Source organism: Salmo salar, chromosome ssa01 (assembly GCF_905237065.1).
Source record: "Salmo salar chromosome ssa01, Ssal_v3.1, whole genome shotgun sequence".
Lineage (NCBI taxonomy): Eukaryota > Metazoa > Chordata > Actinopteri > Salmoniformes > Salmonidae > Salmo > Salmo salar.
This window is the reverse complement of record NC_059442.1, coordinates 26581877-26597259: the sequence shown is the minus strand read 5'-3', so window position 1 is coordinate 26597259 and position 15383 is coordinate 26581877. Positions and strand designations below refer to the sequence as shown.

At 40.9% G+C, this 15383-nt stretch overlaps 1 protein-coding gene across 3 annotated transcripts in view; it reads left to right on the top strand.

Annotated features, from left to right (window-relative positions):
• LOC106588971 (zinc finger protein DPF3) overlaps positions 1 to 15383 on the top strand; it is a 55614-nt gene that overhangs the window by 32815 nt on the left and 7416 nt on the right. For all 3 annotated transcript variants that reach the window (XM_014178686.2, XM_014178604.2, XM_045715985.1), the window contains 3 exons: positions 9791 to 9915; positions 10248 to 10343; positions 12184 to 12247. In XM_014178686.2, the coding sequence (XP_014034161.2) occupies positions 9791 to 9915; positions 10248 to 10343; positions 12184 to 12247 (285 nt within the window). The remainder of the gene's footprint in view (positions 1 to 9790; positions 9916 to 10247; positions 10344 to 12183; positions 12248 to 15383) is intronic.

The following is a 15383-nucleotide window of genomic DNA, read 5'->3' as shown; positions in this document are numbered from 1 at the left end:
CCACTTCCACAATAAATGTTCATTTGTTCTGCAAAGTCCATCATTTATGTCCAAATACGTCCGTTTTGTTGACCCATCCAGAGCACTTTACAATGCCATGTGGCATGGACGCAAATCCATAGACGAAATGTTCAAAGTTCCATTACCGTTTGTAGAAACACGTCAAACGATGTTTACAATCAATCCTTTAGGGTATTTTTTTACGTAAAATTGCGATAATTTTACAACCGGGCAATAGGTATTCATCCCAGAAGAAAAATGAAAAACAACGAAGTCACGTGCATGCGCGTCATAAGACACCTGTCCTCAGACTGGCCAGTGATTGACTGAGCCACAATTTTCTGCCCGGTAACAGGTGACGGATAAAACCAGTTCCTAAAGATTGTTGACAGCCAATGGAAGAGTTAGGAGGTGCAACGTAAATCCTATGTCACTGTAGTTTTTCAAGGGATTCAAAAGAAACTTCATTTCTAATTTCTCCCACTTCCTGATTCAATTTTTCTCAGGTTTTTTGCCTGCCATATGAGTTCTGTTATGCTCACAGACACCATTCAAACAGTTTTAGAAACTTCAGAGTGTTTTCTATCCAAATCTACTAATAATATGCATATTCTATTTTCTGGGCCAGAGTAGTAACCTGTTTAAATTGGGTACGTTTTTCATCCGGCTGTGAAAATACTGCCCCCTAGCCCCTACAGGCTAGCTAGCTTTTTTTTTTTATGACCAGCACTATAGGTGCGCGAGACAACTTTACAAGCATCATAGCATACGTATCAATGAATCGTTGTGACATATGAAATACGAGTGATAGTGTAATGAATGTGTAATGACTACGTACAAAATTAATTTTTTTTAATTAACCTGTTATGGCTAGGGGGCAGTATTTTCACGGCTGGATAAAAAACGTACCCGATTTAATCTGGTTACCACTCCTACCCAGTAACTAGAATATGCATATACTTATTACATATGGATAGAAAACACCCTTAAGTTTCTAAAACTGTTTGAATGGTGTCTGTGAGTATAACAGAACTCATTTGGCAGGCAAAAACCTGACAAGGTTTCATGCAGGAAGTGGCCTGTCTGACAAGGTGTCGTTCTTCTTGTCTCTGTTTATTGAAGAATGAGGATCTTAGCTGTCCCGTGACACTTCCTACGGCTGCCATAGGGTCTCAGAAGGCGGTAAAAAGCTGAATCGTGGCTTTGCAGGCTCTGGCTGAAAAAAAGTAGCGCGTTTGGGTAGTGGCTGGTTACAGTACTGTGAGACTCAGGCTCGTGCCCGCGTCGACCGAAAGCTTTGTTTACTTTCCTCTGTTTAGCTAAATGGACATTCCCGGTCGGAATATTATCGCTTTTTTACGAGAAATGGCATAAAAATGGATTTTAAACAGCGGTTGACATGCTTCGAAGTACGGTAATGGAATATTTAGATTTTTTTTGTCACGAATTGCGCCATGCGCGCGACCCTTATTTACCCTTTCAGATAGTGTCTGGAACGCACGAACAAAATGCCGCAATTTGGATATAACGATGGATTATTTTGGACCAAACCAACATTTGTTATTGAAGTAGCAGTCCTGGGAGTGCATTCTGACGAAGACAACAAAAGGTAATCAAACTTTTATAATAGTAAATCTGATATTGGTGAGTGCTAAACTTGCCGGGTGTCTAAATAGCTAGCCCTGTGATGCCGGGCAATGTACTTACAATATTGCAAAATGTGCTTTCACCAAAAAGCTATTTTAAAATCGGACATATCGAGTGCATAGAGGAGTTCTGTATCTATAATTCTTAAAATAATTGTTATGCTTTTTGTGAACGTTTATCGTGAGTAATTTAGTAAATTGTTAGCAAATTCCTCCGGAAGTTTGCTAGTTCTGAACGTCACATGCTAATGTAAAAAGCTGTTTTTTGATATAAATATGAACTTGATTGAACAAAACATGCATGTATTGTATAACATAATGTCCTAGGTGTGTCATCTGATGAAGATCATCAAAGGTTAGTGCTGCATTTAGCTGTCTTCTGGGTTTTTGTGACATTATATGCTAGCTTGAAAAATGGGTGTCTGATTATTTCTGGCTTGGTACTCTGCTGACATAATCTAATGTTTTGCTTTCGCTGTAAAGCCTTTTTGAAATCGGACAGTGTGGTTAGATAAAGGAGAGTCTTGTCTTTAAAATGCTGTGAAATAGTCATATGTTTGAAAGATTGAAGTTTTTGTATTTTTGAGGAATTTGTCATTCGCGCCACGCCTATCATTGGATATTGGAGCAGGTGTTCCGCTAGCGGAACGTCTAGATGTAAGAGGTTAAATTATGTGACGTGCGGTCATATTCAGGTCCTGATTGGTCAACAAGCTTATTTGACACGTCAAATAGTGTTCTTTTTTTGACACGCAAAGACCCAAACGGCGTTCCATAGAAATCCTGGTTGAGAATGAAACGACTGAACAAATGAATAACGAAACAGCACAGCAAGTAAGTGAAAGAAATATGTTTTAATTATGTTTTACTGGTGATGGGGACATACAGTTGAAGTCAGAAGTTTGCATACACCTTAGCCAAATACATTAAAACTCAGTTTTTCACAATTCCTGACATTTAATCCTGGGAATGTGAAATGTCAGAATAATAGTAGAGAATGATTTATTTCAGCTTTTATTTCTTTCATCACATTCCCAGTGGGTCAGAAGCTTACATACACTCAATTAGTATTTGGTAGCATTGCCTTTAAATTGTTTAACTTGGGTCAAACGTTTCGGGTAGCCTTCCACAAGCTTCCCACAATAAGTTGGGTGAATTTTGGCCCATTCTTCCTGACAGAGCTGGTGTAACTGAGTCAGGTTTGTAGGCCTCCTTGCTTGCACATGCTTTTTCAGTTCTGCCCACACATTTTCTATAGGATTGAGGACAGGGCTTTGTGATGGCCACTCCAATACCTTGACTTTGTTGTCCTTAAGCCATTTTGCCACAACTTTGGAAGTATGCTTGGGGTCATTGTCCATTTGGAAGACCCACTTGTGACCAAGCTTTAACTTCCTGATTGATGTCTTGAGATGTTGCTTCAATATATCCACATAATTATCCTGCTTCATGATGCCATCTATTTTGTTAAGTGCACCAGTCCCTCCTGCAGCAAAGCACCCCCGCAACATGATGTTGCCACCCCCGTGCTTCACAGTTGGGATGGTGTTCTTCGGCTTGCAAGCCTCCCCCTTTTTCCTCCAAACATAACGATGGTCATCATAGCCAAACAGTTGTATTTTTGTTTCATCAGACCAGAGGACATTTCTCCAAAAAGTATGATCTTTGTCCCCATGTGCAGTTGCAAACCATAGTCTGGCTTTTTTATGGCAGTTTTGGAGCAGTGGCTTCTTCCTTGTTGAGCTGCCTTTCAGGTTATGTTGATATAGAACTTGTTTAACTGTGGATATAGATACTTTTGTACCTGTTTCCTCCAGCATCTTGACAAGGTCCTTTGCTGTTGTTCTGGGATTGATTTGCACTTTTTGCACCAAAGTACATTCATCTCTAGGAGACAGAACGCGTCTCCTTCCTGAGCGGTATGACGGCTGAGTGGTCCCATGGTGTTTATACTTGCATAATATTATTTGTACAGATGAACGTGGTACCTTCAGGCATTTGGAAATTGCTCTCAAGGATGAACCAGACTTGTGGAGGTCTACAATCTTTTTCTGAGGTCTTGGCTGATTTCTTTTGATTTTCCCATGACGTCAAGCAAAGAGGCACTGAGTTTGAAGGTAGGCCTTGAAATACATCCATAGGTACACCTCCAATTGACTCAAATTATGTCAATTAGCCTATCAGAAGCTTATAAAGCCATGACATAATTTTCTAGAATTTTCCAACCTGTTTGAACTTAGTGTATGTAAACTTCTGACCCACTGGAATTGTGATACAGTGAATTATAAGTGACATAATCTGTCTGTAAACAATTGTTGGAAAAATTACTTGTGTCATGCACAAAATAGATGTCTTAACCGACTTGCCAAAACTATAGTTTGTTAACAAGAAATTTGTGGAGTGGTTGAAAAACGAGTTTTAATGACTCCAACATAAGTGTATGTAAACTTCCGACTTCAACTGTATGTAAATGCCAACAAAATAACTTTTTGGTGTGTGTGTGTGTGTGTGTGTGTGTGTGTGTGTGTAACCTTTATTTAACTAGGCAAGTCAGTTAAGAACAAATTCTTATTTACAATGACGGCCCGGACGACGCTGGGCCAATTGTGTGCCGGCCTATGGGACTCCCAATCACTGCCGGATGTGATACAGCCTGGATTCGAACCAGGGACTATAGTGACGCCTCTTGCACTGAGATGCAGTGCTGTAGACCACTGCGTCCGTGTGTGTGTGTGTGTTAACTATTTAACGGTACTAGAATGCTTAAAAGGCCGCAACATTTTTTTTATATTGGGTATCAGTATCCTTTTTTTTTGGCAAGGAAAATATTGGATATTTGAATCGGCCAAAAATGTCATATCGGGGCATCACTAGTTAAGACACTGATGCCCTTTGCAACCATGTACCTATGTGTGAGTGGATTCTCAGCCCTCACTAGAATGAAAATACTAGAATGAAAATACAGGCACAGACTGTGTGTGTAAAAAGACTGAGATTCTCCGATACAACCCAACATTGCGGAGTTATGTGCATCCTTTCAAGCACACCCTTCTCATTAACCTGTGGTGAGTTATTCACAATTTTTGATGGACAAATAAGGTTTTATATGTAAGATGGCTAAGTAAAGAGCAAAATTATTGATTCTTATCATTTGTGCCCTGGTCCTATAAGAGCTTTTTGTCACTTCCCACGAGCCCAGTTGTGGAAAACTCACACTCATTCTTATGTTTAATAAATGCATCGTATAGTGTGTGTGTGTGTGTGTGTGTGTGTGTGTGTGTGGCGGGCTTACATTTATGGCAAAAACAACATTTGAGAGTGCGCTGACCCTGGTGCTAGAGGGGGTACGCAGCTCGAGGTTGAATGTTTGAAGGGGTACGGGACTATAAAAAGTTTGGGAACCACTGACTTAGATCATGTATTTTCAGGTAAAGATGCCTCGTGAAGCAACAGCTGCTCTCTATATCATCTCACGATCATGCATTCTTCTCTCTTCAGTAGCAGACATAAAAGAAACAGACCAGACAAGTAGATATGCAATAGATTTATGGTCATTGTAGTTAATTACCAAGTTTTATGCGCTAAACTATGTAAAATATAGGCCTGTTGGAATCTACAACTCCCTACTATATCACACAGTTCAGGCTGGATCTGATTTTATCGCTAGAGAAACTGTGTGATGTGTGGATTGAGCTCAGAATGTTTTTTTATGTTAGTTTTTTATTAAAGGAAAAATATCTGACGTTTCGATTTATCGCTCAGCACTACTTAGAGCAAACAAAATAGTGTACAATGACAGTCTAAACTGTTTTAAATGTAATTTGATACATATCAGGGTTAATTTGCTAATCTGTGGCCATAATATTGGGTCAAATGACTTTCCATAGACATTCATTACAGCTAAATATTGTAATTTATTAAATGTTTACTTCCAAAACTACATAAACACTTTGAAGCTAATTTCTGAAGCTTCTATATTGCAATAGTCTACACACCATAGAAATACAATGGATTTTACACATCATACGATTCCCAAAGAGTATTCACTTCCCAGAGTGCAATTATCTGCCCAGGGCTGCTGGCTGGCTACTGCTAGCAAGCCCAGACATATGCAAAGTAGTCTAAAATATTTTACTGTCACGTTATGAGTGCATTTCACATTACTTTTGGGTTGTAATCATATTATAATGCTCACATGAATGAGATGCTGAATAGATGTTTATGTCATTGTCACTCAAAAATAATTCAAATTTAGTTGCTACTAGAATAACGACAATGTTACAATGCAAATGTCATGGTTAAAATAGTTTTTATGTCGTTTTAGAACTAAACCTTACATTTACATTTTACATTTTTAGTCATTTAGCAGACGCTCTTATCCAGAGCGACTTACAGTAGTGAATGCATCCATTTCATGCATTTAAAAAAAAAAAAAAAAAAAGTTTTATTATATATTTTTTTTGTACTGGCCCCCCGTGGGAATCGAACCCACAACCCTGGCGTTGCACACACCATGCTGGCGTTGCAAACACCATGCTCTACCAACTGAGCCACTGCACTGCACTGCTTTGTAACTCCTTTTGCTCAAAGATATTTATAACTATCTTGGGTTAGTTAATCTGTATCGTTTACAGTTGGAGCAAATGAAGCATAGTGGGCAGAATAAGCAAGGAGTTGGGCAAAGCCAAGCACGAGCTAGTGAGATCCTATTGGCGCGTTGTAGAATGTATTTGCATATTTCCGTTAGGAAACACCGCCTCTGTGAAGTACACATGTGGACAAACTCAATTCAACCTTGCACTCCTTCTACACAACAAAATGTTTTAAAACTTTTGCAAAGCATCAAGTCTCTAAAGTTTAGTGCACTGTGTTCCTAACAGATTCTAGTTTTGAGAACAGAAGCATTTATTAAGATCAGATGTTTCATAAATGAGAAAATTTGCGGAATGTCGGCCCAGTTTAACCTAGTTCCACGCTCTCCTACTACACCCGCTACTGGACTTCATCTCACTACCATATTTGGTGGTGAGAAAACGTTCTAAACCAATGCTTCTGTATTCAGCAGCCCTTGTGATGTGTCTGGGTTCAAATCAAATCAAATAGTTATTGTCACATGCACTGAATACAACAGGTGTAGTAGACCTTACAGTGAAATGTTTACTTACAATCCCTTAATCAACAATGCAGTTTTAAGAAAATACCTATAAAAAAAAGTAAGAGATAAGATTAACAAATTATTAAAGAGCAGCAGTAAATAACAATAGCGGGGCTATATACAGGGGGTACCGGTACAGAGTCAATGTGTGGGGGCACTGGTGTCGAGGTAATTGAGGTAATATGTACATGTAGGTAGAGTTATTAAAGTGACTATGCATAGATAATAACAGAGAGTAGCATCAGCGTTCCAGAGTGCGGGAGGCAATGCAAATAGTCTGGGTAATTAGCTGTTCAGGAGTCTTATGCCTTGGGGGTAGAAGCTATTTAAGAGCCTCTTGGACCTAGACTTGCTCGTTTTTGGTAGCGGAGAGAACAGTCTATGACTAGCGTGGCTGGAGTCTTTGACAATTTTTAGGGCCTTCCTCTGACACCGCCTGGTATGGAGGTCCAGGATGGCTGGAAGCTTGGCCCCGGTGATGTACTGGGACGTACGCACTACCCTCTGTAGTGACTTGCGGTCGGAGGCCGAGCAGTTGCCATACTAGGCAGTGATGCAACCCGTCAGGATTAGATTAGATTCAACTTTATTGTCATTGAACAAGTACAAGTACAGTACAATGAAATGCAGTTAGCATCAGCCCAGAGTGCAAATAAAAGAGTGCAAATAAAAGAGTGCAAATATAAAGAATATAAATATGCAATGAAGGCAAATGGCAAGTCTAAATGTGCAATGAAGGCAAATTGAAAGTGCAAGGAGGCATGCTACTGAAATGCAGGGATAGCAACAATGAGGTTACCGAGGTAGACATGTACAACTGAATATTAAGGATGCTCTCGATGGTGCAGCTGTAAAACCTTTTAAGGATCTGAGGACCCATACCAAATCTTTTCAGTCTCCTGAAGGGGAAAAGGTTTTGTCGTGCTCTCTTCACGACTGCCTTGGTGTGCTTGGACCATGTTAGTTTGTTGGTGATGTGGACGCCAAGGAACTTGAAGCTCTCAACCTGCTCCAATACTGCCCCGTCGATGAGAATGGGGGTGTGCTCGGTCCTCCTTTTCCTGTAGTCCACAATCATCTCCTTTGTCTTGATCACGTTGAGGGAGAGGTTGTTGTCCTTGCACCACAAGGCCAAGTTTCTGACCTCCTCCCTATAGTCTGTCTCGTCGTTGTCGGTGATCAGGCCTACCACTGTTGTGTCATCAGCAAACTTAATGATGGTGTTAGTCGTGCCTGGCCGTGCAGTCATGAATGAACAGGGAGTACAGGAGGGGACTGAGCACGCACCCCTGAGGGGCTCCCGCGTTGAGGATCATCGTGGCGGATGTGTTGTTACCTACCCTTACCACCTGGGGGCGGCTCGTCGGGAAGTCCAGGATCCAGTTGCAGAGGGAGGTGTTTAGTCCCAGGGTCCTTAGCTAAGTGATGAGCTTTGGGGGCACTATGGTGTTGAACGCTGAGCTGTAGTCAATGAATAGCATTCTCACATAGGTGTTCCTTTTGTCCTGGTGTGAAAGGCACAGTGTGCTGTGCAATAGAGATTGCATCATCTGTGGATCCGTTGGTGTGGTATGCAAATTGGAGTGGGTCTAGGGTTTCTGGGATGATGGTGTTGTGAGCCATAACCAGCCTTTCAAAGCATTTCATGGCTACAGATGTGAGTGCTACGGGTCGGTAGTCATTTAGGCAGGTTACCTTAGTCCCTGTGCCCAAGAACACTAAGGTGGTCTGCTTGAAACATGTTGGTATTACAGACTCAGACAGGGAGAGGTTGAAAATGTCACACTTGCCAGTTGGTCAGCCCCTTCTGCCTGTGTTTTGCGTAGTTGTTTTGGTGGGATGGCCCTCATCTGCTCTGTAATCAAAATAATTCCATAGTTCACTTCTGCAGACAGTTTTGTCAACAAGTTGTTTGTCAACAAGTTGTGAGCGTGGAGGTAGGATGTTTTTGCATGAAGAAGCCATGCTGTCTCTCTCCTCTTGCTTGTTTCTCAAAGTGGCTCAAGCTGTGTCGACTGCATACACAAGCGCAAGTATCCTGGCTAGCTACTGCCCCCTTGAGAAGAATCAGACAAATTACTAGACACTCGATCCTCTTAATCCATATATGATGTGAGACACATTTGACAGAAGTACGGAAGTAACAAAAATTATAGTACCGAAACGTTATTCATGTTCTAGTATCAAAGTATTTCCAAAGTTTCGATATACCGTTCAACATTATCTCCACCTCTTCCTACTCAGATCCTTACCTCTTACCAACTGCTGCATGTTAGCATTCCGCTCAGGGATTGAGACTGCTAGGTGATTTTACTTGGGGAGATGAGTGTCTGTGAAGGTATGATAGCTTGAGGCTTTGAAGCCTGTCCTCTTTTCTAAAATCATAAGGCTGAATGAAATACCCATCAGTGAAGAGAAAGTCTTGAATATGATGTCCATGATAGACTGACTACCAACCAATATTAGTATTTTATCTCATCCACACTCTTTGTTTTGACCTCTATCTCAACAGAAAAGCTCTGGAACGTTTCACATTAAAGGGACAGTTCACCCAAATCACAAATGTACCTACGTTTATAGACATTTCCTAGTTTGACTAGGAGAATCAGCGACCCAAGGTTAAGGTTTGTTTAGTTATGTTTAGTTAAACAATGGCAGGTCGTCCCTGGTAGCGTGCTTTAAATAGCAATCCCAGATTAGGCTAGCTTTGTAACAAGGCATTACACATTGGATTAATATATCCTTCATTTGCTGAATAGAAACATAAGTTATACAGAAAGTATCACACATCCCTAATGAAGGGATTTGGTATTTATAGTGATGCTTTGTTAAAGCGAGCCATTTGTATCTTCCTGGGAAAGACTGACTAGATGTGGTGATACCTGTCAGTGTCTTTAGAGTTACTGGTATACATGTCTACTTTAACTGATGTGAGGGGCGGCTCCCGGGTTTGTTTGATTTATTTGTGTGTTTGTTGCTCTGTATCCAGATGGAGGACTCACAGGCAAGGATACGCTTCCCACACAGGACACCACACTGGAGGCTCTTCTCAGAGGGGAGGGCCGAGACCAGAGGAACAACTCTAAGGATGAGGAGAGTCTCCTAGAAATCCAGGTGGGTCCTAATGAAGTTTTATCCCAATGGCTTAAAGGGAAAGGGAGTACTCTGATCTAGGATCAGCTTACATAACCTCTGCCATGACTATAACCAGTCTGAGCCTGATACCAGAACTGCCTGGGAAGGTATAAAAGGGCACACTGTCATAATGCGCTTTAAATATGCAAATAGCTAGTATCAGAGGTTTATGGCCTTATAGTTTATTACAACCATCTTTTTTGAACATGTTTTATTAGCTAATTTAGTTGTTCCTCAGACTGAGAGTCAGGCAGTGTCTTTGACCTCCAGAAAATAGATTGATCCCTCTATTCCCTTTTTTCCCACCACAGAGGGTGTTGGAGGCTGACGCAGCTGAAGGTGCATACCATGACGATGAGGACTATGAAGTGGACCCCCCCAAAAAAAGACACAGAGGAAAAGGCAGAGTAAGTGATCCACAGAGACACACTGTACTGTAGTAAACTGCTGCTAATGTACATGACTGCCCTAGTTCATAACTCATTCAATAGAAATCCCATTAGCTACATTAGCTAGCTAAGATCATGCATATAACCATCTAACGGTGGTTTTGCGCCAAACTGCGCATGTCCATGCCATCAAATCAAAGGCACTCTTTCGATATAACGTTTTGGAATAATAACATGTTCAGCTACTTAAGACATTGGCTTGAAACTAGGTTGTGTGCCTTTTAGAAGTAGAGAAAAATATTAACTAAGGACGAATTTTTACTCATTGTCTGCCAAGTCTGCTTCGCAAGCGTTCTCGGAAGTCTCAGGATGTTGGGCCTCTGGGTTTAGAAACTCTGTGGTACTATATTTGCATCATTATCTGTGCTGCGAGCACTTCCTGTTGTCTGAAACTACTCAGTGCTACAGACTGATCTGAATCAATTCATTATAATATTTATTAATATTGGTACCGTAGTTTAAGTGCTCTTATATTTTTATACTGACAGAATTACATTATACACTGAGTATCCTAAACATTAGGAACACCTTCCTAATATTGAGTTGCAACCCCCTCTCCTTTTGCCCTCAGAACAGTCTCAATTCGTTGGGGCATGGACTACAAGGTGTCAAGTTTTCCACAGGGATGCTCCCCCATGTTGACTCCAATGCTTCCCAAAGTTGTGTCAAGTTGGCTGGATGTCCTTTGGGTGGTGGACTGTTCTTGATACACACGGGAAACTGTTGAGCGTGAAAAACCCAGCAGCGTTGCGGTTCTTGACACATACCGGTGCGCCTGGCACCTACTACCATACCCTGTTCATACGCATTTAAATCTTTTGTCTTGCCCATTCACCCTCTGAATGGCACACACACACAATCCATGTCTCAATTGTCTCAAATCCTTGAACCTGTCTCCTCCCCTTCATCTACACTGATTTTGAAGTGGATTTAACAAGTGACATCAATAAGGGATCATAGCTTTCACCTGGATGTACCTGGTCAGTCTGTCATGGAAAGAGCAGGTGTTCTTAATGTTTTGTACACTCAGTGTAGATTAGTATGTTTTTCAACACAACCCAGTCATAAGCTTCAGAAACAACCTGTCCTAAGAAACATTTCCTCCATACAGACTGTTACTATGACATTGATGACAAAGGAAACAAGACAACCTATAGCTACAAACTACCATCTCACCTAAGATATTTTCCTGCCAGCCAGTTGAATGCACCTGTACAAATTAGCTTATCTTTTGTCGGCTGCTTTCTTTACATTTACATTTTAGTCATTTAGCAGACGCTCTTATCCAGAGCGACTTACAGTAGTGAATGCATGCATTTATATATATATTTTTTTTGTACTGGCCCCCCGTGGGAATCGAACCCACAACCCTGGCATTGCACACACCATGCTGGCGTTGCAAACACCATGCTCTACCAACTGAGCCACGGATTTATTTGTAAAAATGTAAATTCTTATACAAAACACCTTCCCTTTCTACTCTGTGTATCTTTCCAACAAAATGCTATTTTAATGAATCACCGTTTCATCTAATGCATTAAAAATCTATTGTACCACATAGTTGTTGGCTGGCAGGAAAGATTTTTGCTACATTGATGCACTCTATTGAGTGTGCTATATTTACCTTTCTACGGTGGTCTTTTTCAGTTGGACATTTAGTTTAGTATGATATGGCCTTGTACTGTAGGTTTCTATTTCATTTGCAACGTCCTTTGGATCACTGAATAACTGGGGCCTCTGCAGGACTAGCGCTGTCGTGTCATTGGTCACCATGGTGATGGTGGTTTTGTCCCCACAGGGTCGGGGTTCAGGCCGCAGGAGGACAGAGATGGATGACCAGGACAAGCCATACGGCTGTGACAGTAAGTAGAAAAGTCAAGAAATAATCGACCTTCCTCACATATCGGATCAATTATTATATCATCCAGTTATGAGACATTTGATCTCCACTTCAAGTGGTTGGTTTTGTTAAGGACATTCTCCTAAAGAGAGATCATGTACTACCATGCCTCAATAAGCTAGTTATTCAAGTTATATTGATTTCTCTGGTCGGTTCTGGATGTCGTTCTACAAAGGGATTAGGTGCTGTCAATTGAAATCCCAAGTTCAATAACATTGGGAAATGGCAGCACTCCAAAATGTAAAAAAACAAACAAAAAAACCCCACCTCAAACACCTAATTTCCACGCTTTTCCGCAGTTATGCCTTCATCAGAGCATCAAGAGATGTGCCATCGTTTTTTTATGCAAGTGCCTCTGGGATAATTACAATTGCCCACACCTGTGTGAGGGTGGTGAGTAGTGGTATTCAAAACATTAGTCAACAAACACAGGGATGCTGGCGCATGTTGACTCCAATGCTTCCCAGAGTTGTCAACGTTGGCTGGATGTCCTTTGGGGGGGTGGACCATTTTTGTCTTGCGCATTCACCCTCTGAATGGCACACATACCCAGTCCATGTCTCAATTGTCTCAAGGCTTAAAAATCCTTATTTAACCTCTCTCCTCCCCTTAATCTACACTGACTGAAGTGGATTTAACAGGTAACATCAATAAGGGATCATAACTTTCACCTGGATTCACCTGGTCAGTCTGTCATGGAAAGAGCTTGTGTCCTTAATGTTTTGTACACTCAGTGTATATACAAATACATATACACAGATCAGCAGAATAAACTCAACAAATAGCATTTGGGGATTAAGTGCTGTGATTCCCTATGGACAGCATGTCAACAAGCCAACAAGCTAGCCCACAGGCGTTAATTCAAACCCTAACATATCAACATGATGTACATAATGGTCATTCAAATCCCCCTTGGAGAACTCAGAGGCATGTGTTTCCACATGAATGAGAAGCACAGAGAGGAGACAAGTGTTGTCAATGTACCGTCTCAAGTAGTCCAGTCGGCATACAATTTACATGTGGAAAACCTAGGCAGGGGAATTGGATTTTCTTTAGTTGTGGTGACTCTTACTGAGTGACACATACCATTTTCTTTCCTTTCTTTTTCTGCTTTGCTTTGTGTTTCTCTGTTTCAGACAGATGCAAACAAAAGCATAAGTTAAAAACTGCAACCTCCAGTGTCTGAACTTGTTGGCTTTTTACTTGTATCTTAGGACATTTTGAAGTTGTTTGATGTAGTTAAAGACCATAGTTGATTAGTATTCCTAGTGATCTTATTGGTGTAACTTGTGTACTGTACATCTGTTCTCTTAACAATGAGTCCATGTTGTATGTGTGACTCTTGCCACACATTTCTCCCTCACTGTCCTTATGTTTCCACATCAGGGTTATGCTTTCTCCTGAGAGTGTTCCGTATTACTGAGTAGTGAACCATTTCCCTGTATTTTCATTCCTTTCTCCGACAGATAAGCTAAGCTCCAACATTTGGATCCTATCAGTCTATTTACAGAACTCAACTTGATGAATTTCTCATGGCATGTTTTCTTAGTATACAGATACGACCTTATTTGACAACCTTATTGGGCACACTTGAAGATGCAATAAAGCCATGTTGCAACAATAATGACATGAATGCTTAAAGGTTGAAAACTACCTGACACTGTGTCGGTGGGTATTTGACCTACTGTTGAAATGGATCTTAATGTTTTCAGTGCAGTGACGAAAACATTGTGACGTAAGGGTCTTTTTGAATTTTCACAAAATCCCCAATGTGTCTAGAACTGAAGATGAGTGATACTGTCACGCTTGTCATCGTAGAGAGAAAGGGACCAATGCGCAGCGGGTTTCGTGCTCAACATATTTATTTATAAAATAATGCGAACACCACGGAAGAAAACAATAAACAAACTAGCGCCATGAAACAGTGAACGCAGGCTCAACAAAAAGCAGTGCTCTCAAACAACTACCCACGAAAAACAAAGACAAACACACCCTACTATATAGGACTCCCAATCAAAGGCAACTCAACACACCTGCCTTCAATTGAGAGTCCAACCCCAATCAACTAGACATAGAAACACAGACATAGACCAGTGACAAACCCCATAATACATACATCAACTACCCTCTGCCACGTCCTGACCAAACTACAATAACCAAATATACTCTATACTGGTCAGGACGTGACAGATACATACAGTTGAAGTCGTATGTTTACATACGCTTATGTTGGAGTCATTAAAACTTGTTTTTCAACCACTCCACACATTTCTTGTTAACAAACTATAGTTTTGGCAAGTTGGTTAGGACATCCACTTTGTGCATGACACAAGTAATTTTTCCAACAATTGTTTACAGACAGATTATTTCACTTATAATTCATTGTGTCACAATTCGTGGGTCAAAAGTTTACATACACTAAGACTATGCCTTTAAACAGCTTGGAAAATTCCAGAAAATGATGTCATGGCTTTAGAAGCTTCTGATAGGCTAATTGACATAATTTGAGTCAATTGGAGGTGTACCTGTGGATGTATTTCAAGGCCTACCTTCAAACTCAGTGCCTCTTTGCTTGACATCATGGGAAAATCAAAAGAAATCAGCCATGACCTCAGAAAAAAAATTGTAGACCTCCACAAGTCTGGTTCATCCTTGGGAGCAATTTCCAAATGCCTGAAGGTACCACGTTCATCTGTACAAGCAATAGTACGCAAGTATAAACACCATGGGACCACGCAGCTGTCATACCGCACAGGAAGGAGACGTGTTCTGTGTCCTAGAGATGAACGTACTTTGGTGCAAAAAGTGCATATCAATCGCAGAACAACAGCAAATGACCTTGTGAAGATGCTGGAGGAAACAGGTACAAAAGTATCTATATCAACAGTCCTATGTCTTCCCTGTGGCTCAGTTGGTAGAGCATGGTGTTTGCAACGCCAGCATGGTGTGTGCAACGCCAGGGTTGTGGGTTTGATTCCCACGGGGGGGCAAGTACCAAAAAAAATAAAAATGCATGAAATGTATGCATTCACTACTGTAAGTTGCTCTGGATAAGAGTGTCTGCTAAATGACTAAAATGTAAAATGTCTATATCAACA